Here is a 26,159-nt window from a genome sequence, read left to right as displayed (position 1 = left end):
ATTTTTTGAGTGTATATCTCCTTTGACAGTTCCACAGCAAATCAGGAAAACTGACAGGGCAGGGGTGTGGAATTTCTTTGTTCTTTATTAATGACACCATTTTAGTAACATTAAAACTCCTACACTTACTTCTAAAATTGTCTAAAAAAAAAAACACACCTCTAAACCTTGGTTTTCCCACCAGTGTAACAGGGCTAATACTACTTACTTTGTAGGGTTATAGGCTTACGTGGGAATGAAATGATACAATAATGTGTGAAGAACGTGGCACACATGGTAGAAGCTATTTCATTATCATCATCATTACCATTTTTAGTAGTAGTAGTAGTGTTACTTAAAACCTCAAGGCCACATGCTCATCTTATTTGCAAATAAAACCAATTTTTCTGGCTTCAGGATTTTCCAGCTTCTGGGACAAATCATTTATTGGAGTGGAGGGGCATAGTTTGGCCCGTGAAAAAAGAAGGAGATTAGTAAATTCTTAAAGTGTTGCCATTAATGTCTTTGGTATTAAGAATTTTCCATACTTATATCCTTAGGCTAGATCCCTAGAAATGAAATATTTGGTCAAATGGTAGACAGATCTTCAAGGATCTTGAATAATATTGTAGAAGTATTTTCTAAAAGGGTAGTATCAATCTACTCTTTAACCAGCAACATAAGAGGACACATCTCGCTGACTACCAAAAGGCAAACAAAGGTATTTTTGAGTTCTGGTTTCCTTTGATTACTCATGAGGGTGAACTATGTCTCTCCCACCCACTCATGCTCTCCCCTCCCAAATAAATAAATAAAATCTTAAAAAAATAATAAATCTCGTAGGAAACCAGTTAGACAGTCACATATTGTACAACTGGTATCCAAACAGGGTTCTTTGTAATTGGTCAGTTCCAAAAGACTGAGTCTGAGAAAGTAGGTCTCGGGCAGAGGCTACACCTCATCTATAGCTCTGGCCATGTGTCCGTACCCTGAATGTCACTTCAGCTTCAGGAATAAGAGTTCTAGATAAAGACTAAGTTGTAAGAATCTGGTTGATTATCTCTCAGATCTCTCAGCAACTGGGAAGTTCAATGAAATTGCTTTCTAACAATCGGGTGTATCAAGTAGATTATATTTCCCACATGCTTTTGACCCTTTAACAGCACTTTAGCATAGGACTCATAAAACCAGTAGCAAAAGCAACTTTCTGGTGTAGAGTAATATAGGGTAGTAGTAGTATTCTTCAACTATTCCATTCTGCCACTTTGGTTGATAACCACCTAAAATCGTAGAAAATAATGACATCTAGTGTCCAGAAGTGTTACTCTTCTTGGAGTATGTTGTGATTGGTGAGGCTATGAATACAGATGGAGCATCATGGATGTAAACTCACACATCTTTACAGAAAACGAATAAATAAAAATGTAATTATTCCTTTGTCTGCTAAAAATGGAGGGGTTTTCCTACTACCTTCCTACTACCTTCATTCTCTCGAGCCTAAAATGAAGTCTCAGGTTCCTTTTTGGTAGAAGGTCAGTGCAAAGACTGTCAAAACTATATAGAGGTAGTAGCAGGGGTGAACCCAGACTCCAACAGAACCACACCACCAGTAGCAAAAACCAAACACAAGTGGCGCCTGGGTGGCTCAGTCGTTAAGCGTCCGCCTTCGGCTCAGGTCATGGTCCCAGGGTCCTGGGACCCAGCCCCGCGTCGGGCTCCCTGCTCGGCGGGAAGCCTGCCGTTCCCTCTCCCGCTCCCCCTGCTTGTGTTCCCTCTCTCGCTGTGTCTCTCTCTGTCAAATAAATTAATATAATCTTAAAAAAAAAAAACACACAAGCAACCCAGCATCAACTTGGGGACTGAATTATTCCAAGCCCTAGTAATAACTTCAATAAGGTCTTAGATATCTGATAAAATGGGGTCACTGTTCTTTTAAGCCAAGTTTCAAAAATGACTCTATTTATAATATCCTCTTTATTATCAAGGCCATTGTGTAGTTTCCTTTGGAATCTGGACTCGCCTCTGCTATCCTCTTCTTCAGGTTCTCTTTTCCCAGGTAGGAAGCCTGAAGGGAGATGACATTCTCTTCTTTTTGAATCAAAGCAGTCAACACACTTTTAAAATTCTGATATTGTCTTAAGAGCTCCAAAACTCTTTCACATTGGTCAAGGCTATGGAAGAAAAAAAAAAAGTAAAACAGGTAAATCTCTAAAAATAAGAAAACCACTCTCTCTCTTTGTAAGTATCCTATAATAATATTAATACTTTAGAGTACGATTTTTCCTCTTGACATAGTTTAGCATATTGTTTTACCAGTGCAACCTAAGAATGACGGCACATACAGTTATCTGGCAAATGGATGGTATAAATAATCATTGGATTATGACTTTCACCAGATCAATTAAAAAAAAAAAAACACCCGATATAAGCTCTAGAAAGAAACACAGGATTCATAATCTTAAGAAAAGAGCATCTCAATTTCATCATTAACCAAAAACCATCCTGGAAAACAGTACCTCCCTAGCACTATTCTTGGAGATTGTTTCAATACTAATTCAGCAAGTCATAGTTGGTTTATGTCTATTTAACTCATTCTAGATTTAGCCCTCTTTAAAAAGTAAAGTAAGGGGCGCTTGGGTGGCTCAATCGTTAAGCGTCTGCCTTCAGCTCAGGTCATGATCCCAGGGTCCTGGGATGGAGCCCCGTGTCGGGCTCCCTGCTCAGCGGGAAGCCTGCTTCTCTCTCTCCCACTCCCCCTGCTTGTGTTCTCTCTCTCGCTGTGTTTCTCTCTGTCAAATAAATAAATAAAATCTTTAAAAAAAAAAGTAAAGTAATACAGATAATTTGGCAGTAAGGATACTTACTGGGCACTACTTTTGGCTGGGCACTAATCAGTCATGTGAACTTAGATAAGTTACTTTAGCCTCTTTGGACCTCAGTTTCTTTCCTCTATAAAAATCTAAGGGTAGACTAGATCAAATACCACAGACAGGCTTTATCTTGACTACTGTACACTCAATTTCCAGTAGAACACAGGAGGTGCACCCAGACAGAGTTCTGTGTAAAAGGACCACTGAGGTGAGCAGAGTTAAGGGAAACGTCCAGGGAGCTGAGGCACTAACTAGAGCAAAAACAGATTATACCACTCAGCCTCAGGGGAAAGGGAGAAAGTCCCCTGAACCAGACAGGAGGGTGCCAGTAGGAGATGCCAGAACCACCCGCTGGAAAGGGAAGGGGTTAAGACCACCCTGACCTCTCTCTCTGCTTATCCTCAAATCTCCTACTAGTACCTCCCACTTCCTATTCCAACTGGACCCACTGGCCTGGCTGGTACAGTCTGTTAGGGATCAGCCTTCCTGATCACTTCTCTGCCGAGGCAGAGAGTAAGGGAAAGAAGAAGGCATGCACGGAGAATATTCAACAGAACTGCCAACTAAGACTGGTAGGTAATGGCTATCACATAGTTAAGAAAACTTTTGAGCCTGCCCAGGCTCTGCAGAAAAGATGGTGGTAAGTGACAAGCAACGTTTGCCATTCAAATAGGGTGATGTGGTAGAATAATGCCCCCAAACCCAAAGATGTCCACATCCTATCCCTGGATTCGGTGAATATGTTCCCTTACATGGCAAGAAGTACTCTGCTGGTATGATTACGTTAAGGGTCTTAAAATAAGGACATTACCATGAATTAGCTGTGTGGGTGCAATATCATCACAAGGGTCCTTAAGAGGGAGACAGGAGGGTCAGCGTGACAACAGAAGCAGAGATGAGAGGAGAGAAAGCCAGATTAAGATTTGAAGATGCCACATGGCTGGCTTTAAAGATGGAGGAAGTGGACACACATCAAGGAAAGTGGTAGGAGGCCTCTAGAAGACAAGGAAATGGATTCTGTCCTAGAGCCTCTGAGAAAGGAAGGCAGCTTCATTTCAGAATTTCCGACCTCCAGACTGTAAGATAAATTTCTATTGTTTTTCAGCCACTAAACTTCCAGTAATTAGTTACAGAACGGCAACAGAAACTAACACAGGTGGGGTAATAATAGTCATAAACACACTGTATATTTGTTATCCCTCTTAAATAACCTCTTAAATTCATTGGGCTATAATCCAGGATCCCAGATCTTGCCCAGACATTGGCCCCATGAGCTTCCAGTACGAAACTCTCACGTTTGCCCCTCTTTGGATCCATGTAAATGTGTTTTCAACGTATTTCAAAAAAGTTAACTGTGCTACAAACAACTTCTCAGATTTGGGAGGGATTTTTCTCCTTACCATTCAGTGACTGAAGCTTTTGTACTCTCCCACAAAAGTGCTGTATTTTGGAACTGTTGATTCAATGATTTTTCTCTGCCATCTTTGAACTGTGGAAGAGAATTAACCATCTCTTGCAAGCTTTTCTTCTCTTCTTCATATTCATCTAGATCCTTATCCAGTCTCATTAGTGATTTTTTCCTTGATTACGAAAGAGAAAAGTTTGATAGCCAGTTATTAGCCAATCTGATTCAATACAAGTATGGGTAATTTGGGGGAGCACGCTAACTTTAATTTGCCCTCAAATTATTATATCAAAATTACACAGTCCTATTACAGAGTTCATGAGGCTCTTTGCATCTCCAGAATACTAATTTGGTATTTTAGACATAATAAATATACAAAACCACAAGCAGTAGAATTTTTCTGTGGTGAACGCACTTGTAAAGGGAGTAGATATGTATGTGAGAGAAAAGAGAAAGAGTGTGTGTGTGAACAGGAAAGAGAGCATAGAATGGAGAGAAGAAAAGAGATGGATGATCATGCCCTGCAAGCTCCTAAGGAAGAGTGGAGGAGGCCAAGGAGAAAGGAACAAGCATGGAAATCTTGAATTTCTACCTTCTATACAAAAACCTCTTCCCCATCAAAAAAAAAAAAAAGAGAGAGAGTCATGGGGCGCCTGGGTGGCTCAGTCGTTAAGCGTCTGCCTTCGGCTCAGATCATGATCCCAGGGTCCTGGGATCGAGCCCGGCATCGGGCTCCCTGCTCCGCGGGAAGCCTGCTTCTCCCTCTCCCACTCCCCCAGCTTGTGTTCCCTCTCTCACTGTCTCTGTCAAATAAATAAATAAAATTAAAAAAAAAACCATTTGACCTAAGAGCTTTAACCTGCAAACTAATCCTGGAAGGATTAACTCCATTCACCTAGGTCTAAATTGCTTTTATCACATACTCACTGCCTCTACCTCCCTCTTCCACTTCTCTCTGGAATCCACTCCCATAAGGCTTTCACTCCCTACCGCTCCTCCAAAACTGCTCGTCAAGATCTCCAGAAACCTCCACCTTGCTAAACCCGTGTTCCATTCTCAATCTTTGCTCCCTTCACTGGTCAGCAGCAGGCTCAGAGTGACAACAGAAACAGAGATGAGAGGAGAGAAAGCCAGATTAAGATTTGAAAGGCCTCCTCACTTGTCCCTGGGACTCTTGATTTTCCTCCTCCTATACTGGCCACTCCTTCCCAGTACTTTTGCCTGGTTCCTCCTCATCTCCCTAATCTCTAACATGGAGTGCCTGGAGCACGCAGCTCAGCCCTCTTGTGTGGCCTATCTGAACTCACTCCACTGGCAATGTCATCCATCTCATGACTTTAAATAGCATTCTAGAATTCTAGACACTGATGACTTTCAAATGCATACCTCTAGCTCAGCCCCCTCTCCTGACTCCATCTACTGTTATGAGTTTTGTTGATATCCTTACTTGAATGTCAAGTAAGTATTTTGAACCTGTCATTTCTAAAGCCAAGCACACTTGATCTTTCATTCAATACCTGACAAACTTCACTCTTTCTCATCAGTTGATGGTAACTCCGTTCTTCTAGTTGCTCAGGCCAAAGCCTAGAAATCATTCTTGACTCCAATCTTTCTTTTATAACCTAGGTACAGTGTGTCAACAAATCTTGTGGACTCTGTCTTCAAAATATATTCAGAATTTTAGCCCTTTCTGCCACCTCACCACTAGTCCATGCCACTATCATGCCCTACCACAGATGAAGCTAGACTTTCTGTATCTTCCCTTGACTCCTACACTCTGTTCTCAACACGTCAGCTAGAGAGAGCCTGTTACATTGAAAACCAAATCGTTTCCATCTGCTCAGAACCCTCCAATGACTTTCCATTGTACTCAAAGAAAAAGCCAAAGTTATCACATGGCCCACAGGTCCCTACCTGAGCTAAGCCCCATCCCACCTGTTCCCTTTCTGATCCCCTTTCATACCTCTTCCCCTCACCGCTGACCTTCTCACATCCTTGCCTCTCCTCAGAAATGCGGCCCATTCCCACCTCTGGCCTTTGTACCTTATGCCCCCTCAGCCTGGAAGGCTCTTCCTCCTGGGAGTCACCGGGCTAGCTCTCTCATCCCATCTGACTCAAAGATTTACTTTCTCAGTAAAACTGTCTTGATGACCCTTTTGGAATTACAACCCCCCTCCTTCCTTGCTTAATTCTTCTTCATAGCTTTTATCACCATCAAACATTGAATATCTTACTCCTCTCACTAGATAAAAGCTCTATCAGGGACAAGAGTTTTTGTCTATTTTGTTAACTGCTATATCCCCAGTACCTAAAATGGTACCTAGCACACAACATGTATTTGTTGTATTAACAACTAAATTAAAAACTAAAGCAATTTATTGTTTATTAATGTATAGATTTTCATGTGTAAATTAACATTAATTTATTCATTACTTATTATTTATAAATATATAATAAAAATTTATTAACAATAAATAACGAAATTAGTAATTAGTTCGACACCTCACTAAGAAGTGGGCACTGTGGAAATGACAGTCTCATTGAGATGAGAGCACGGGGCAATTTCAGAGGGAAGAGCTTGGTCACCTGAAGAGCCTCAAGAGAGCATTGAGCCTGAGGGACTCGGTGGGCAGAGGAGACGGAACATGGGAATGATTTAGACAGGAGAGGGGAGGCCCCAAAGGTAACTTGCTAACATTGTCACTTGCAGGACCTGGAGGCTGGCTCTGAACACCAGCATTAAAATAATAGCACTCATACAGAAGGCTGCCCGCCTCAGTTTACTGCAATTCTGCTCATTCTCCAGAATCAGCACTAACCTTAGCTGACCTCTCAAATTCAATCCTATGCCTTCCCACTCAGCCCCCATCCCAATCCTGCTGGGAGGAGAGGAGAAAACCAAATACTTCAGGAAGAAGTAGGGACAGGGCGTGGCATGTGTATCTTCTACCACTTCTTTATTATCCAACGTGTGGAGTATTTTAGGTCTTCCCCCATCACGAGAACCCCATAATAAGTAACAAAGTCACTAAAAGGGACTTTGAAGGAACTCAAGTACTTTACACACATCTTATTTCGCTCTTCCTGTGTCCATGAAATGCACACTTTAATGAGAAAAAAATTATAGAGCATTTTGTGAAGGCACACTAACAACAAAAATGAAGCTTGTTTGAAAAGTCTATAGAAAAGAATGCTGAATGCTGAGCAGAGCAGGATGGAACAGAAGTAGAAAGGCATAGGAAGTATTCTCTCACCTAACAGATACTGAAAACACGGAAAAGCATTTTCCTGCATCGGGACATGGGCGGAAATGAGACTCACCGTAGTTTCACAGCTGGAACAGTGGGATCCTTAAGACTGATTTTACTGATTTGATTGTACACATCTTGAATGTTTTTCAGGAGTTCATTATTTTTGAAAATACAAGTCTCTAGTAATTTGTTTTCTTTCATGAACTCTTCCTGCACATCATAGCCACGTGTCTCAAATAACTTTCTGGACAAAGCAACAAGGAGTTTGTCGCAGGTGTCATCACCCTGGTTATCATCTTTGAAGCTTATGCCGAGCATCTTCAAACGTTTATCCAGATGTCTGGCCTGGTCCTTCATCAGGCTAATTTCTCTTTCTTTATTTTCTAGCATCACAGTATTTTCTAGTACTACCTGTGTATCTGAGGCTGAAAGGTCTGTAACAAGCTCAAAAGAGAGTTCAGCTGTTCTCAGAGAAGCCAGAAACTCCTCCAGAGCTTTGAGGGCATCTTTACTCCTCTGGACCTTGTGGTTCACTTCTTCGAGTTGTGTTTTGTGTTTTAGCATAATATTCTGTGTTGCACGTAGATCAAGTGGGTGTAATTCCTTTAATGCAAAGTCACCCGACTGTTCCAGGTTGTTACATACTTCAATCTGTTTGGCTATGGAATCTTGGATATTCTAAAATAAAGGAAGAAATGCTGAAAAAAAAAAACTGAGGCAGAAGAAAAAAAAGGCTGCACATCAGAAATGAACCTACACTTATGATGACTAGGTGGCATCTAGAAAATTGCTTCTCAGGTTTGCCCAGGCTGACAGTTTCAACAGAAGGAGACATGTTAATTACAAATCATTAGATGGCCCAGCTGTTTCATTATCTGATAACCTTCCTGATGTTCCAATCCCCCAAAGAAAACAAGTATATATATCTACTGCTTCAGTAAAAATAGAGATTAAACTGTTGGGACATCTGTTTATAATCTGAAAAATAAAACTTAATTTTTTTTTTTTATTTAAAGTGAGACCTGGGGGTGGGGGGATGGGGTAACCGGGTGATGGGCATTAAGGAGGGCACGTGATGTAATGAGCACTGGGTGTTATATGCAACTGATGAATTACTAAATTCTATCTGAGACTAATAGTATACGTTAACTACATTAAATTTAAATTAAAAAATTTTTAAATTAAATTTTTTTTTAAAAATGAGACTTGGAGTAAGCAAACTGTAGAATCTGCATGTGAGTCTAGGACAATATTTAGGATTTCAGCCATTGGAGAAGATATTCATAAGCAAACCTTTGTTTTGAATTCAAAGAAAATACCTCATTATTTACCCCACAGTACCTCCTTTCAAATTTGCAAGGAATTGAGAGTTGAGAAATAAATAAGTCTAAATTATTGAAGACTTTTCTGCCATTGCTTATAGTCGAACTATATACTATTGATATATAATTAAAAATCTCTGAAGAACTGAATTATTCTATGAGCACCCTGGGAGAAGTTATATTTACCCTCAGGTTTTGATAAATGCCATCAGCATCAATGACATGAAATTCGTGAACAGCTACTTCATGGAGGAGCAGGTCCGAGCCACAGAGTAGAAGTGATTCCTTCTCCACAGGGGACACAATCTTCAGCGCCATCTCCAAAGATTCCATTCTGGATGAAAAATAAACCAGACATAATGGAAGAAGACAACATAAAGATATTCTACAAAACATATTAATGCCATGATTTAACTAAGAACAGAAAATAATTACCCAATAAGAATACATACAATGATATGTACAGATCATCACATTAAAGCCCAGACCCAGCAAAATAAAAACAACAACAAAAAAACCCTCAAAAACCAAACCCAGCAATCCAAAATGCCAAAGAATAAGTTGTTTGCTATATCCAATATTCTTAATAGCTTAATACATACCACACTGAGTGGAAAATTGTTGTAAAATATATTAAGCCTTACCCTACCTTTTTTTTTTTTTTAAACTTTTTAAGATTTATTTATTTTAGAGAGAGAAAGAGAGAAAGTGAGTGGGGGAGGGACAGAGGAAGACAATCCTCGAGCAGACTCCCCACTGAGTGTGGAGCTCAACAAGGGGCTTGATCCCATGATCCATGAGATCATGACCTGAGCCGAAACCAAGAATCAGATGCTCAACCAACTGAACCACCCAAGTGCCTCTCCCTACCTTTTGAAATACAAAATATTGAATGTAATTTAAGTTTGCCTTTAATGACAAAGAAATGTCATTATAAATTATTTTATTAGTGAAAACATAATAGAATTCAAAGAAATAGGCTCTACTAATAATAAATTGAAATGTGTGACCTTGGACAAATAACATATAGACTCTGAGCCCCCGTTTCCTCCTATGTAAAATGGGGATGTGTCCTGGGGAAACACATCCTATGTATAGGGGATAATAACAGCACTCTCACTTTAGAAATGGGGAAAATCAAGGCCCAGAGAAGTTAAGTGACATGGCCAAATTCATGCCCAAGGGCAGAGGGGTTGGGAGAGAGAATGACAGAGTGAGGGGAAAGAATAGCATGGCCTTTGGAACTCAACAGAGTTTAAGTTCCACCTAAGTCTCTGGCCAGTGCAGTGGCTTGGTTATGTTGTTTATATTCCCTGAGCATCAGTTTCCTCATCAGTCAAATGGCAATCATGGTAGCCTCTCTCACCGGGGTTGTGACAACTAAATACAATAGCATACTTAGTATCATACTAGCCTAGCTTAAAACAGCATTAAAAATTCAGTAAATTCGGTAAATTCATGGTTAATAGATCTCAGAATTATACCTGGTATTAAGAGTCATCTGAAAGTCTCTTTCTTTTTCCTTTAATCTGTCTCTCGTGTTACTTATAAAAGGCTTGTTTACATCACTGTCAAGTTCTTCTAACTTCAACGAAGTGATTTCAAACTCTTTCCAGCAAGCATCAGTTTCATTTTTTAAGACCTAGGTGAAACATATAAAGTAATCTATCAACTAGTGGGTTAACAGGCACAATTATTCTGTTCTTACAAAATGAGGCATTTGCCAACTATTAACACAGAGTTTCATATGAAAATACATTAAAATTATTTTTATATCTAACTAATTAAATTTAATTTTAAATAAATTTTAAAAATATTTTCTAACCATCTACAAGTGAAGTATCCTTCAGGGAACAATAATCTTGACTGTGTTCTCAGAAGTCAAGGGAGTCCTTCCAACAAAGGAATCCAAACTCCCTTCCCATAAGTAGGTGCACAGAATATAATTCAGAAAGATACATGTAATGTAAGAACAGATATCCTAGTTCCTCTAGATAATAAATCTTTGTTTCTCCCTAAACCGAAAATAAAACTAGAGTGAACCAAAACTGTTTCTATCAAATAAGAAGTGAATGAAATTAAGTTATGATTTATAATTAAACACCTAAAAATTCAATACTATTCTAGCTCCCTATCTTGTTGGTGGTGGTTTTTTTTTTTTAAAGGCACTGCTACAGAATTTACTGAGTGCTGATCATTATAATTTGTTCTTCACGTTCCCCATGGATTATTATAGCTTTCATAACGAACTCATTATTCAGTTACTGGAGTAAGGTCTCAAGATAGTTTCTTAATTGTGATGAAAACGTGCTAAATCCATCACTTGAACAACAGAGATTTTAACATATTAATTCTGCTTACTCAGATGGAAAATAGAGAGGAGCCAGATGGTAGGGTGTGACTCAGGAACTGGCATCATAAAGGGAAGATAACTATAAAATATCGGAGGGGACTGTAGGCTCTCCCATGGCCCTTTCCACCACCTGCTGGGTTTTCTGTGAGGGATCATTCTAATGTACTTCCAAGCATACAACAGTGTGCTCTGCACTGCACAGATTGTCTTCAAAATAAGGAAGATCTTAAAAAAACAATAATAATAAATAAGGAAGATCTTCATTTGTAGGGCTTACGATTGGTGTGCCCAACACTAGACAGTTTTTTCTGTAGCTCCCGAGCCAAATGGCTCTCTGCAAGATTATCCATCACTCAGAGTGAAATATCCCTCCACTGCCTGCCCCTTCCTTACTGCCCCAACATTAGATAGACAATGGGACAATTTGGTCAAGATGATGATGACTGAAACAGATATTCAGAGCCACTGGTTTTTCATGTATTGTTAATTTGAGAGCAACACAGTTGGACTACTGGTTTAAACTGCCTTCAAACACATTGTTTTGAACAATTCTTTTGAAGCCTTCATTCCCATCCTAAACATAATCCAAAACTCTGCAAGCCACAGTACCTTGAGTACCAAATTAGAGCATGAGCAATAAATTAGGACCCTGAAACAGTCTTTCCTGGACTTGATACTTGACTGCATAGCACACTCTGAAAAAGAATGATGTTACAAATGCAATCCAACAAAGAGAATTCTTTGGAAACACCTAGCATATGTGACCTCAACAAAAATAGTGAATTCTATACTCATGGTGGTATTATTTTCTAATAAAAGATAAAACTTCTCTAATAATATTTTCCATAATTACCTGTAGATCTGTCAGTTTATCCTGAAGACAAGCACTACTCCTTTCCTCATCACTGGAGAAATCAGAAATAATTCTGAATTTGTTGTTTTCCAAGTACAGCTCAAGATTTTCTCTGTGCATATCATACCTGGAAAAAAATTAAATGCAATGTTACTTAATTTTAACAATAAGACAAAACATTTTTTTAATTACTGTCAATTATACATGAGGACATCTCAGGGAATTTCTGCTTAAGTTACTGGACCATGTGCAAAACATTATGACTAATGGATTATAAACACGTATTAAAATATAACATGTTTGCACTGATGAAAGATTGTTGGTGGATTTTTCCAGTTATGTAAAGGGGTTACCTCTCTTGTAAACTACTGAGGGCTGCATTGTGATCCTTTTTATACTTCTCCATAGAGCTTTCTTCCTGTTGAGGCTTTAACTTGAATTTCAGGCTAAAATTCTTAATCGATCCCATTGCCTATGTAAATATGCAAAATAGCAAACATAGTATCTTCAATATACTTAACTGGGATATACATATACAAATGGAATATACAACTGGAATATATATACACAAGCATAATATATTTCAATATACTTAAGTATCTGGAAAAGATAAACACTTTATAATATAAAGGTATGTTACTAATTCTTTATACCCCAAACCAGGAGATAATACAACATATTTGAAGCTTCTCAGCTCCGAGAAAGGCCTTCCCGGAGGACAGAGGATATTTATGACACTGAGTCTCACCTTCTAATTGGTATGTCAGCACAGAAATGGTGTTCTCCCAACCCCTAAATACGGTCTCTGCCTGTAACCACAGAGCCATAGTCGAAAGCAGACAGAAGCCTAGCACACAGATGCAGACCTCTGAAGTCAAATACACCTCGTCCTTCCCCACAGCTTCTGACTGGCAGTCTTGGCTGTGACATCTAGTCCATGCCCACTTACTAAAAATTCAAGAATTCAGAAAATTCAATTCCCAAGGAAAGTAAAGGACATTATACTGAGAAAAAGACAAATGGTAAATGAAATAGTTCAGCTCAGTGAAGCTGAGGAATCTGTACAGATTAAGTTCCACCTCTTGTACCCTCAACAGGAATGTCCACAGACAGCGTGTATTCATTATGGCCGCAAATGGTCTCCTTCTGAAAGACCTGTTTGCACCCTCAGAGGAAGATAAAGTGATGCTCACTACAGCTTTGGTTTGCTGTATTGTAATTCCTCGCATTATTTAAATGGGAATTCTCAGCTGATGAAAATAATCAGATAATTAAAACCAACAATTAACGAGAAGTGGATTACTGTACATTTGGCCTTTTTCATTGGGTTTGCTTCTAAAATACATTATCTACATTTAACACCTTTTCAGTTGATGGCTGATCATGTGATTTTGCAGATGGCACCTCACTGTGGGCATTCCTTCCGCCATTCTCAGACGTGTTCATGGTCTCCCTAGGGAGGAATCAAAATTGCATATTAAAATAGAGGAAGAAAAATCAGGCCTAAAAGAGAAGAAAGAACACTCCTTGTCATTTGATTTCACAAGGAGCTTCATTTTGTTTTCCCCTGATGTGTAGTTATTCTTCAGAAGCACTAACTTGTTTTTCGACGTGCCTCCCATCGTGGGTTGCAGTGTCATACGAATCTCGGAAGCACATTTCCGAAGTCTTTCTATCTTTTGTTCATAATCTTTGAGTACTCTCCTCACTTCTTGTTGACTCTTCTGGGAAGTCAGCTCTTCACATAGCTCCCGCAAGACATCCATGTGGTGATCTAGCTGGTACAGACTGCCTTCCTCAGAAAAGCAGGCCTGATTGAGGAAATAAAGCAGGAAATGTGCTTCAAAGGAGTTTACATGATTAGTCCATAAGGATTAGAAACTAATAGATGTGTGTGACTTCAACACCACATTCTTTTATAGGCCATCCACTGTGTGCCTGGTGTGGTAATGGGCACTGGAGAAACAAAGATGAGGAAGTCAGCCTGAAAGGGATTCAATGACAGTCCAGTAATGCAGTGAATGAAACCAGAATACGTTCCCCAAAAATATGCCTCTTTATTTTTAAGTGATCTCTCTGCCCAACGTGGGGCACAAACTCATGACCTTAAGATCAAGAGTTGCATGCTCTACAAATTGAGCCAGCCAGGCGGGCCCCAAAATATGCCTTTTTGACGTGAAAATTATTTTGAGCTAAAGGCAATTAAGAAGCAGTAAACACAGAAAAGCTCCCCACTTTCTGCTTAACGGCCGGAAATAAAAGTTTCTTTTTATTAGAGACAAACTCTCTCATCAGCCCAAAGACAGGAGCAGAGGAATCTGCAAACAAACCTTGTTAAACTAACATTTATCTTTGTCTTGTCAATTCTTTGCAAATGTGTGGTCTCTTTGTCTAAAAGGTATAAAAAATTCCTTCTCTGGTTACTTCTTTGGGTCTTCATTCTCTTGTGAAGGCTCCCATGTGCATGTAACATTTCAATAAAATCTGTATGCTTTTCTCCTGTTCATCTGTCTTTGGCAGTTCCATTCTCAGGGACTCTCAAGGGACGAAAAAACCTTTTTCCTCCCCTACAGTCATCACACAGTGTGCACCTAGTGTGACAAGTGTTATGAGAGCCACTGTCTGCCGTAAGGAGTCAGAGAGAATCTACCTCACATGCAGGAACCAGCGGAGGGAGGTGCGGAAAGAACAAGTCCTCCAAGTAAAAGCAGAGAGAGGTCCTTCCTACCAGAAGGAAGAGCCTAGAGGAAAAAGGCCCTAGCTGTTCTGAACGATCAGCAGTCTCTCCGGTGATGGGTCTGGAAGATGATGTGGCCATTATCACACGGGGAGAATCAGCCAGGTGGAGGGCAATGGCAACACTGGTGGATAGGAAGGAAAAGAAGCATGTGTTCTGAAGAGTAACCGAGGGGGCCCGGCACCCTACTCCATCACGGCTGAGTGGGAAGGAAAGGGGACGGGGAGGAGGGGAGTTTGCAGGTGACACTGTCCTTCGTGACCAAGAGACACAAGAGGAAGCAAAGTTTGAGAGGAGATGTTATTGGCTGGTTTTGGACACACTGAATGGCAGGTCTCTGAAGAACACTGGTGATATCTACTACTCAGAACCTGGAGCACAGAGGAAAGGACTCAGCTGCAGAGAGGGATTTAGGCACTATCATTACAGACAGGGTTTTATCATTAAAATGGCAGAAGGGGGTGCCTGGGTGGCTCGGTTGGTTAAGCGTCTGCCTTTGGCTCAGGTCAGGATCTCGGGGTCCTGGGATGGAGCCCCTGACTGGGCTCCCTGCTCGGCGGGGAGTCTGCCGCTCCTTCTCCCTCTGCCCCTCTGCACCACTCGTGCGCACACACTCTCTCTAATAAATAAATAAAATCTTAAAAACAAAACAAAACAAAACACAGAGGGCATAAAATTCCCTAGAGCAGGCATGAAACCACCTAAAAATGGAGACTCTCAAAACTAAAACATTAAGATAACACAATGAAAACAGAGAAATCTGTGGGGCACCTGGCTGGCTCAGTTGGTAGAGCATGTGGCTCTTGATCTCGGGGTTGTGAGTTTGAGACCTACACTGGATGTAGAGACTACTTGAAGATTGAGAAATTTGTGAAGGACACTAAAAAGAAGCTCCCCACCTCCCCCAAAAAATAATAAGAAAAAGCAAGAGAGATTGATATTGGGAGAGCCACAGCAGTAGAAAACTTAAAGGAAATCAGAGGAGTCAATACTGTCAAATAAATGGAAAAAAGCATATAGGATGGGGGCCAGCGAGAGGTCATGAGACCCCAATTTGCTATCTTTTCCAAAAGCAGCAGTTCTAAGGACACCATGTCCCCTCAAAATCAACTGTGGGTACTTTTGCAACAGGTGACACATTTATAACCAGAGTCTCAAGGACAGGGGCCACAGAGACATAGCAAAAAATATTAACTCGATGCTGAATTCTTCTCACTTCTAAAAAGCCAGCAGCACACGTTGTAGTTAGAGCTGGAACCCTGTAAGGGATAATTCCCAGGGGACGGACGGGAGGGCTGAAGTAATTTTCAGAACAGGTTTAATCCGAGGCTAAGGACACACACAACAACATCCTTCAACAATGTAGGATAAACTCCAAAATAATGACAGCACTTAAATGGAAACAGGTGGTTTACCTCATGTTCCTTGATGAGACCCTTGGTCCTCCCTCTGCGAATTAGTTTCTTTTCTTTATTTATTTGTTTTTCGAGTTTTGAAATACTGTCACTGAGTTTCTCTTTTTCAATGTCTATTTTCAGTTGTTGAATATACAAAGACATCTCATGATGAAGAGACTACAAAAAAAAAAAAGAAAGAAAGAAAAGAAACCCACAGAGGCATATTGAAAAGATTTTCATCAAAAACACAATAAAAATATTTGCAGTAACAAAGGATAGGAAGGGGGTTTAAATGGCATTCTGGTTCGTCCTTGTGTCTTTGGGGAGGACGTTTTAAAACATACCAGACCCAGAAACGTATTTTCTTTTTCTTTCTAACAACTAAAAACGTGTGTTAGCTGTGAAAGACACCATTAAGAAAACAGAAAGCCAGCTGCACACTGAGACAACACATCTACAAAAGGCACAGCTGAGCCTATGGAGAAACAGCACGGAACTGTACCCTGTCTCCAGGATGGGATTCTGAAGGAGGAAAAAAAAGGACAGAAGGGAAACATTGTGGAAATAGGAATAAAGTATAAACTGAAGTACATAATGAATCAATATGAGTGCGTTAACTGTGACGAAGGTAGCACAGTAACGTAAGGTGATAAGAGAAGGAGAAACTGCGCATGGCCTATACTGGAAGGAACTCTCTGCACTATCCTTGTAACAATTCTGTGAATCTAAAATTGTCCTAAAATTTTAAAAGTTTATTTTAAAATGTGTTTTAAGAGCCCCTTCAACAGCAGAAATTCAATTATATTACCTTATTTTTTCTCTCTCTCCAGACACACACACTGAATACTAATCACTCTTCCTCGAACACAATCTCTGTGTCAGATAAATCCCTGCAATAATCCTGCCAAGTAGTTGGGGTTATCCCCATTTTATCAGTGAAATTCCTAGAAGTTAAACAACTTACCCAGGGTCATAGCTGCTGAATCTAGGTCTGTCTGCCACCAATGCCCACGCCTATTTCGCTAGGAAACTCGGTATGTGTGTGTGTGGATTGATGTGTTATCTCAGTCAGGATCCAACTAAGGTCCCAGGAAACACTACGTATTTAACTCAGAGTGAATTTAATGCAGGGAACTGATCAGGCAAGAGATGAAAGAGCAGAGAAGCCAGAGAGGGGACCGGAAGGCGATCTGGAGATGAGCCTGGCCGTAAGGCTGCTACTACCCCTGGGCTGGAGGCTTCAGAGGAGCCCAGACAGAAGGGACATCAGAAGGTGGAACCCTGGAACCTACAGCCAGGGGGAGACACAGCCGCCAGAGACACTGCCCAAGAGAGGGACGTGGACTCTCCCTTCTCTCCCTCCAATCACCCTCTAATCTCTAAACCGTGTTGTCCTTGGCTGAACACAGAAGCCAGCTGGGCCCTGGGAATGGCAGGATCAGTCTCGCTGAGATACGAAGCACACAGGGGGACTGCCAACAGTGAATGACCACAGACAGGCCCGGGGTCAGCTCTGTAAGCAGAACCCCAGACACGTGTGCATGTTCTTACCTCCCACTTGGCACAGACACTGTTACTCTTTTCTTCCAAAGACAGCTTTACATCCTCAGTTACATTATTTTTCAGTTCTTCAACAGCTTTCAGATACTTGACCAGACTTTTAGAATTAAGAATTATTAGTGCTTCCTAAAAAAGAGAATGCAAGTGAGAACATGAAAGCCTCATTCTACTGCCAATTTCGGTAGGTCTTTAACAGGCACAATTAGGAAGAGGCTTTTTGAAGACTATGAAGATTTACGGGAGACTTTTTGTAAAGTAAGGTTGACATCCCTTTTGCATCTCTTGAATTATTTTGAAAAGAATTGCAAGATATTTATTATTCAAATGTAGTCAGACATTTGAGAACCACATAAGGACCTACTTAGGATATTCAAAATGATTTTTGTTACCCCTCTGATAAATAATTAAAAGGATTATCGTGCAGGGTAAGGAGCCACTGGTACTGTTTCCTCTAACGTTCTTAAGTACTAGCGAGCGGAGGACCATACTTCATTAACAATACCATATGAAGAATATGCTAGCATGTATTCGTGTTGCAATAAGACACAATTTATAGTAGGGTTAACAGGCAAATATTTCATCTTGTGCATAAGCATTTTTATGCGGCAACAACTCAACATTGTCAACTTCCAAGTTTTGCCCAGGGCCAACCCAGTCCTGCCCCATAGAGGGAGCAGCAATTGGGCAGAGACGTGTCTGCTCCTTCTCTCACGCCCACCTGCTCGTATGGAGTATTTACCTGGCAAACACTGGCAGAAACCTAGTCTAGTTAATTAGCAAATGACAGAACAAAGAAGAATTTGGGGCTCGTGAAAGAGGCAGAAAACCTATAGGAGACAGAGGACAAAAGTAATTCTAGGGAATAAGGCAATTAAACTGGGTGGGAATTTGTTCATGCCCTCATGACATTTGTCATGGGCCTACTGCAGAAAAGGTACAGTGCTGAGCCCCAGGGCCCTCCTCCACGGCCTCTGTGAGGACTGCTAGATTTACGATCTAGGGAGACACTAACCCTATATGCTGGCAAGGGGTCTCAGGGCAGGACATACAGGGCAGGGATCTTGCTTCTGTTGTGAAAACAGATCTACTTTACTAAATGCCAGAGATAAAAGGGGGCGGGGGGGGGGATCCCTGCCTCAGATTCCAAAAGGCAGGCGGTCAGGAAGAGGAAAATGGTGTCAGACTGACACCTCTAACTTCCCTCTCTGGTAGAGAAGGGGCCTGGAGCCTCCATGTTTCCTCTGCCTTCTGTCTCTCCTGAGCACACCATATCAGCATCCTGACATCCAACCTAGTGATTATTTATGAGAACCATTGAGAACCATTGACTCTTTAAGGTCAGTTTAGCACTCTCAGCATCCTGGGAATAAAAGCAGCAAAAAAAACCCACAGAGGGAACTGGTTAAAGGTGGTGACCAGCAACACGCAAACAGTACAGACCAGGCAGGGAGGGTTCTGAGGTCATGGGAAAAGCAGTGTTGAGATGGCTGATAACAGGGCCCGGTCTGGTTCACAAACCAGAAAAGCCAAATGAGGACTGAGGCCCAGAAAAGTAAAGGAGGCCACAATGAGAGTAAAGAGGCTCCTTCTCCTAAAAAAGATGCCTAACGCATTTTAAATGTTCAGCAAGTGTGTGAAATGTTGAATAAACGAATGAACAAAAGGACACCTATCACCCAACCTCTCCAATGTGTCCAGTGGTAGAGACCTTGGCTTACTTTTACTTCATATCCCCCCAAGCACCTCCCACGTGTTAATTAATAATGACTCTCTGGTTTGCACACATCTTTAGTCGCCTATCAAGCCAGGAAAAAGCAACCTGAAACTCTCTCCATACAGAACACCACCACTGGATCTTTAACCACAGGAAGCATTAGGTCCACATAGAACTTTCATCAGAGCATTTTAATAATAAAAGTGTTATTTTACATTCCGAGAAGTTTACCTATTCCAAGTGCCTTTATTTGCCTTATTTTCAGTTAAAGTCTCACAACAAATTTGGTAGCTGGAATTATGATGCCCTTTTCACTGATTTAAAAAGCAAGAGAAATTCAGGCTCAATATCGTAGAATCAGCTGTGCTCCTGACACTCTACCAACTGAGTCCACTCAGCAGGTCTATGATAAAATTTAAATTGAAAAAATTCTTCATGTTAATGCTTATTTTTAATCGTTTCTGGGAACAATATATGAAACTGGGGAATTTTTCCAAGTTACAATAACTTTGTGTGTAATTACAGTGATGAAAATATCTTGATTTCAAATGAGATAGGTAGCCAATAATAAATAGCCTACATTTGATGGTTGAAAGAGTCCCACCTTATATTTTGAAATTAGTTCACTCCGGCTCTCTCTTTGTCCAAGTAATTGCTCAGCCCTTGTCATGTATGAGTCAAGTTCCTTCTGTGATTCTTCCACCTTCAGCCTGACATCCAGGTTTGGTGAAGCATCAGCTGAGTTTTTCAACACTGCAACTAATTTTATCATATTGATCTGCAAAAACAAGAAATTCTCAACACCTGGCCCAGCTGTTTAGTTGGTTATAAATTATTAAATACATTCTTTGAGTAGTAACTCTAATTTTCCCACTAGACAGAAGAATATCCTATTTACCATATTGATATTTTCTAATATGTTCTAAATTATTTAAAATACATATATGTAAAAAATGCAAAAGTAATATTTTAGAAAACATTCCCAACCTCCAGGGCAACCCCTCCCTCTCCTTCCCCATCCTGCCACTGACCACTCACTTTTAAAGACTACATTCACTAAATAGGAAATAGTAAACAAGAGACCTGAACTTTCTCTTTTGTTTCTTGATTCTTTGTCTGAAGCCCAACTGTGAGAACATGTTGAAGGGACTCCTGGCTTGAAATATTTTGTATATCCATTTGTAAGGTATCTTCAGTTCTGGACACAAGCTCTTCATACATAGAGCCTTTGGCAATAAGATGCTATTAAAACAAAGTGAAACCACAATAAATATTCTGATTATATGTTAAACATTAGCCTTAATCTCATCACGACATCATAAAAAGTTAACTATTCATCCAAAATGAGGTAAATCTGTACTCTAAAAATGTTATTTTAAAACTTCATTTTGAAACTTTATATAAGTACAGATTCTGAGAAACAAAGTCTTTTATAGATTATTCTTTATACGGTAGGCATGTTAATAAACTAAAGCCTAGTAGTAATACAATGCCAATAGACAGAAAATAAGTTGAGAGAATAGTAATAAACCTTAAAATGAAGCTGTTCTAAGTCAAATCAGTTGGAAGGAAATTCAATAAATGTTACTGGAGAAACTATTGGAAAATAAATCTTTTTAAAACCATGCTTTCTACAACATACTAAAAATAAATTTCAGATGGATCAGAAAGTTACATATAAAACAAAACTACAAAACAGAAGAAATTATCCATGAAAACTGATACACTCTCTCTGGATGTGAAGTGACCTTTTTAGGGGTAAGAGTAAGAACATAAACATAAAAATTCTCTGTGTAAAATAGGGGCGCCTGGGTGGCTCAGCCGTTAAGCGTCTGCCTTCAGCTCAGGTCCTGATCCCAGGGTCCTGGGATCGAGCCCTGCATCGGGCTCCCCGCTCAGCGGGAAGCCTGCTTCTCCCTCTCCCACTCCCCCTGCTTGTGTTCCTGCTCTCGCTCGCTCTCTGTCAAATAATTAAATACAATCTCCTCTGCGCGTGCGCACACGTTGCGGGGTGGGGGCCTCGCCCCAGCCGCCCCCGCCGCCCCCGCCGCAGCTCTATGGTCTCTCCCTAGAGCTTTGCCGTTTGGGGGAGCTGCTCAGGTCCTGTGGCTCCGCCCGCTCCGCGCGGCAGCGACATGGAGGAACTCGACTCTGAAGACTTCTCCACACCTCGGAGGAGGACGAAGACTACGTGCCGTCGGATGGAGAGTAGAGTGAAGATGATGTAAATGAATTAGTGAAGGAAGATGAAGTGGATGGTGAAGAGCAGACACAGAAAACCAAAGGGAAAAAAAGAAAGGCTCAGAGCATTCCGGCCAGGAAGAGAAAACAAGGTGGCCTCTCATTAGAAGCGGAGGAGGAAGATGCCAGCGAGGAGTCCGAGGGGAGTAGCAGTGAGCAGGAAGATGAAGCCTCCGAGCAGGAGGAAGGCATGGGGCCAGAGGATGCGAGGAAGAAGAAGGAGGAGGAGTTGTGGGCCAGCTTCCTCAACGATGTAGGACCAAAACCCAAAGTGCCCCCAAGTACACATGTTAACAGAGGAGAGAAGACTGAAGAAACAAGTTCAAGTAAATTGTTGGTCAGAGCAGAAGAGCTTGAGAAACCGAAAGAAGCTGAAAAAGTTAAAATCACTAAGGTGTTTGATTTTGCTGGTGAAGAAGTCAGGGTGACTAAGGAAGTGGATGCTACCTCTAAAGAAGCCAAATCTTTCTTCAAGCAGAACGAGAAAGAAAAGCCCCTGGCTCCTGTCGCTGCATCTCTGCCGGCACTCCCTGCTGGGTCTGGGTTAAAAAGATCAAGTGGCATGAGCAGCCTTTTGGGGAAAATTGGGGCCAAGAAGCAGAAGATGAGCACCCTAGAGAAGTCCAAATTGGACTGGGAGAGCTTCAAGGAGGAAGAGGGCATTGGTGAAGAACTAGCCATCCATAATCGAGGGAAGGAGGGGTACACTGAACGGAAGGCTTTTCTAGACCGAGTGGACCACAGGCAGTTTGAAATCGAGCGAGATCTCAGGCTGAGCAAAATGAAACCCTGATGTCATGGCGGGAAAACAGTAGCAGCTTAATCCTGTTGACAATGTGAGCTTCTGGTGCGTCTGTGAAATATTTCTGGTGTTTCTCAAAAAATACATACATACATACATACATACATAAAATCTTTAAAAAAAATTTTTTTTAATTCTATGTAAAATAAAATAAACAACTTAAAAGTCAACGACTTGGTGAAAATATTTGCCACACAAATGAAAATGTGTCATGACTCAAAGACTTAAACATTCAATAACAGAAGTACTAAGATTTCCCCAAAATTCAGAAAACACATGAACAGATAATTCACAGAAACAAATGGTTAATACATAAAAGATAGCTCAACCTTACATGTAATTAAATAAGTACAAATTAAAATAATAACAAGGTACTGCTTCTTAGTTATCAAATCAACAAAAAAAATTACAATTCAAGGGTGGTATGAGTATGATAATATAGAAATTACATTGTTTAATATCAACTAAGTAAATGCTGATTTTATTTATCTTAGAGCAATGGAATCATGATGATTTTTATTTTCTTCTTTATACTTTTGTGCATTATTTAAACGTTCTACACTGAGCACATTCATTTATAATTTCAATTTTTTTCTTTTTAATTATAAAAGTAACAAAATCTCACATAAAAAAACTCAGGAATGGGAAGGTATCGAATGTAAAGAAAAAGTTCTTCCCCATTCCTCCCTTAGTTGTCATTTAAGTCAATCGTTCACACATTCATTTTAAAAATACTTGGTTTGCATCTACTAGGCAACAGGAAATGTGCTAAGAGTGGGGCATAATTCGGGCGCCTGGGTGGCTCGGTTGGTTAAGCAACTGCCTTCGGCTCAGGTCATGATCCTGGAGTCCCGGGATCGAGTCCCACATCGGGCTCCCTGCTCGGCAGGGAGTCTGCTTCTCCCTCTGACCCTCTTCCCTCTCGTGCTCTCTACCTCTCATTCTCTCTCTCTCAAATAAATAAATAAAATCTTAAAAAAAAAAAAGAGTGGGGCATAATTCAGGATCAACACAGAATTAGTTATCTGTATATCCTAACACATTTTTCTATGGATATAAAAGCATAAAGTCTAAAAAAAGCAACCATTTTATGCTCAACGTCACTCATCATCAGGGAAATACAAATAAAAACTATGATGAAACACCACCTCACAACTGTCAGAATGGCTAAAATTAACGCAAGAGACAACAGGTGTCAGTGAGGATGCGGAGAAAGGGGAACCCTCCTACACTGTCGGTGGGAATGCAAACTGGGGCAGCCACTCTGGAAAACAGTCTGGAAGTTCCTCAAAAAGCCAAAAATAGAACTACCCTATGATCCACCAATTATACTACTAGGTATTTACCCAAAGGATACAAAAATATACATTCGAAGGGATACATGCACCCCAATGTTTATAGCAGCAATGTCCACAATAGCCAAAGTGTGGAAAGAATCCAAATGCCCGACTGATGAATGGATAAAGAAGATGGGGTATATACACCCCATCTTCTCAGCCATCAAAGAATGAAATCTTGCCATTTGCAACAACGTGGATGGAGCTACAGTATATTAGGCTAAGCAAAATAAGTCAATCAGGGAAAGATAAGTACCACATGATTTCATTCATATGTGGAATTTAAGAAACAAAATGGATGAACATTTGGGAGGGGGCAAAAAGAGAGAGAGGGGGAAACAAATTATAAGAGACTTAACTATAGAGAACAAACTGAGGGTTGATGGAGGGAGGTGGGTGGGGGATGGGCTAGGTAGGTGATGGGTATTAAGGAGTGCACTTGTTATGATGAGCACTGGGTATTGTATGTAAATGATGAACCACTGAACCCTACTTCTGAAATCAATATTGAACTGTATGTCAACTAACTAGAATTTAAATTTTAAAAAAGCAACTGTTTAAAAACCATTTTAAAAAATCACATCACCTGTACTGCTCAGTAATTTACATTTCTTCCTTCACCATATATCTTGCTCTAATAAAGATCTACTTAATTCCTTGTTAACATAAGTATATTCTAGTATTTTGGATTTTCATTTTTTATAAGAGGCTTTAGAATATTGAATTTCTCATTCCTCACTCATTTCTTTCACTAAAATAAATTCCAGATATAGCAAATAAATAAATATAAAAATAAAATAAAAATAAGAATAAATAAAAGCACTGACAGATGGCACAGGTATGTTTATATAATACTTTCAAAGCAATAAAAAATACCATTCTTATAAACCATGAAAACACAAAATGCTATATATACACCTTTCAGAAATGTGGATTTAAAAGAATTACATAAATATTCCTTTATTCCAGGAACTTTCCACCTTGTTGTAATTTATGACATGCTCCATAAGTTTTATAGCTGAGCTGGAACTCAGTAAAAACCTCAATTGTAACTTCTTTCCCAGGAGAACTGAATGAATTAAAACACACTCTGGCCTCATTGCTTTTCAATGAGTCGAACTGCCAGAGAATAAAGACAGAAAGGTTTTAACAACATCCGTCACCCTTCCTGCATCAAGCAAGGGAAAGTGGCTTAATGGGTGGGTGAGCTTTCAAAGCATAGATCGTATAATCTTTTATACTCACACTGCACTGACCTATCTGACGTATCCTTACTCATCTCCTCATTGCCCTTGGAAACAAGAGAATATTTTAATTTCCATTCTGTAGCTAGGAAAATCAGTTCAAGAATTGAGAGTCATAGGTATTCTTAGTGGTCTCCTAATCTATCCTCTGTCTTCAAGCAAAATCTCAGCAAATGATCCAGGGATGACAATCCATACAATTTTTAAAGTCTGAACGAAGAAAATTCAAACAGTAGTCCTTTTACTATTTACATTTTTTAAGATTTTATTTATTTATTTAGAAATAGATGAAGTGGGGGTGGGGGGGGGCAGAGGGAGAGGGAGAAAGAATCTCAAGGAGATTCTCCACTGAGCGCAGGGCCCAATGAAGGACTCCATCCCACGAGAAAGAGATCACGACGGGAGCCAAAATCAAGAGTCAGACACTCAACCAACTGAGTCACCCAGGCGCACCTCATTACTATTTACTTTAAAACCTTGTATTTATCTTAATACATAAGTCCACAACCATGCAATCTATAATACTTTTACACTCATACCTGCAAACGTTCTTCCACTGAAGCATCTACACCCTCTTGATGTCTCAGAAACTCCAAAAGAGATTCGGTTTCTGCCTCCCAGATTTCCACTTGTCCAATGAGTTTTTCAACATCTTCAGCCACTTTAAGTTGCCCTATGAATTCATTTTCTTTTTCATGTTCTTCCTCGGCCTACAACATTCAAAATTATTGCTAAGAAGATGGCAACATTTACATTATAAAATAATTTTCAGTTAAAAAAAAAGTTATCTCTTTTTTTCCTGAAGATGGCTAATTCAATATATTTTAGTAACTTAAAACCTAGTTTTTGGACGATGATAATAGCACTTTATGATCATATTTATCACTTTAAAAAGTAAAAAAATTGTTCACATTTTTTTTTAAGATTTTATTTATTTATTTGAGAGAGAGAGAGCAAGAGCGAGAGAGAGAGAGAGCACAAGCATGGAGGGGGCAGAGGGAGAAGCAGACTCCCCACTGAGCAGGGAGCCCGACACAGGCCTCAATCCCAGGACCCTGGGATCATGACCTGAGCTGAAGGCAGATGCTTAGCCG

At 40.2% G+C, this 26,159-nt stretch overlaps 1 protein-coding gene and 1 pseudogene across 3 annotated transcripts in view; one reads left to right on the top strand and one right to left on the bottom strand.

Annotated features, from left to right (window-relative positions):
- SYNE2 (spectrin repeat containing nuclear envelope protein 2) overlaps positions 1–26,159 on the bottom strand; it is a 314,602-nt gene that overhangs the window by 179,135 nt on the left and 109,308 nt on the right. For all 3 annotated transcript variants that reach the window (XM_073895326.1, XM_073895325.1, XM_073895327.1), the window contains exons 19-32: positions 25,605–25,775; positions 20,525–20,683; positions 20,046–20,219; positions 17,719–17,853; positions 16,186–16,344; positions 13,633–13,844; positions 13,396–13,486; positions 12,387–12,505; positions 12,034–12,160; positions 10,312–10,469; positions 9,014–9,161; positions 7,576–8,183; positions 4,250–4,429; positions 2,000–2,150 (exon numbers count right to left, since the gene is read on the bottom strand). In XM_073895326.1, the coding sequence (XP_073751427.1) occupies positions 2,000–2,150; positions 4,250–4,429; positions 7,576–8,183; positions 9,014–9,161; positions 10,312–10,469; positions 12,034–12,160; positions 12,387–12,505; positions 13,396–13,486; positions 13,633–13,844; positions 16,186–16,344; positions 17,719–17,853; positions 20,046–20,219; positions 20,525–20,683; positions 25,605–25,775 (2,592 nt within the window). The remainder of the gene's footprint in view (positions 1–1,999; positions 2,151–4,249; positions 4,430–7,575; positions 8,184–9,013; positions 9,162–10,311; positions 10,470–12,033; positions 12,161–12,386; positions 12,506–13,395; positions 13,487–13,632; positions 13,845–16,185; positions 16,345–17,718; positions 17,854–20,045; positions 20,220–20,524; positions 20,684–25,604; positions 25,776–26,159) is intronic.
- LOC112822312 (craniofacial development protein 1-like) lies at positions 21,486–22,555 on the top strand (annotated as a pseudogene).

Source organism: Callorhinus ursinus, unplaced genomic scaffold (genome assembly GCF_003265705.2).
Source record: "Callorhinus ursinus isolate GAN/ISIS: 27379988/994484 unplaced genomic scaffold, GSC_fseal_2.0 scaffold8, whole genome shotgun sequence".
Taxonomy (NCBI): domain Eukaryota; kingdom Metazoa; phylum Chordata; class Mammalia; order Carnivora; family Otariidae; genus Callorhinus; species Callorhinus ursinus.
This window is presented reverse-complemented; position numbering and strand designations above follow the sequence as displayed.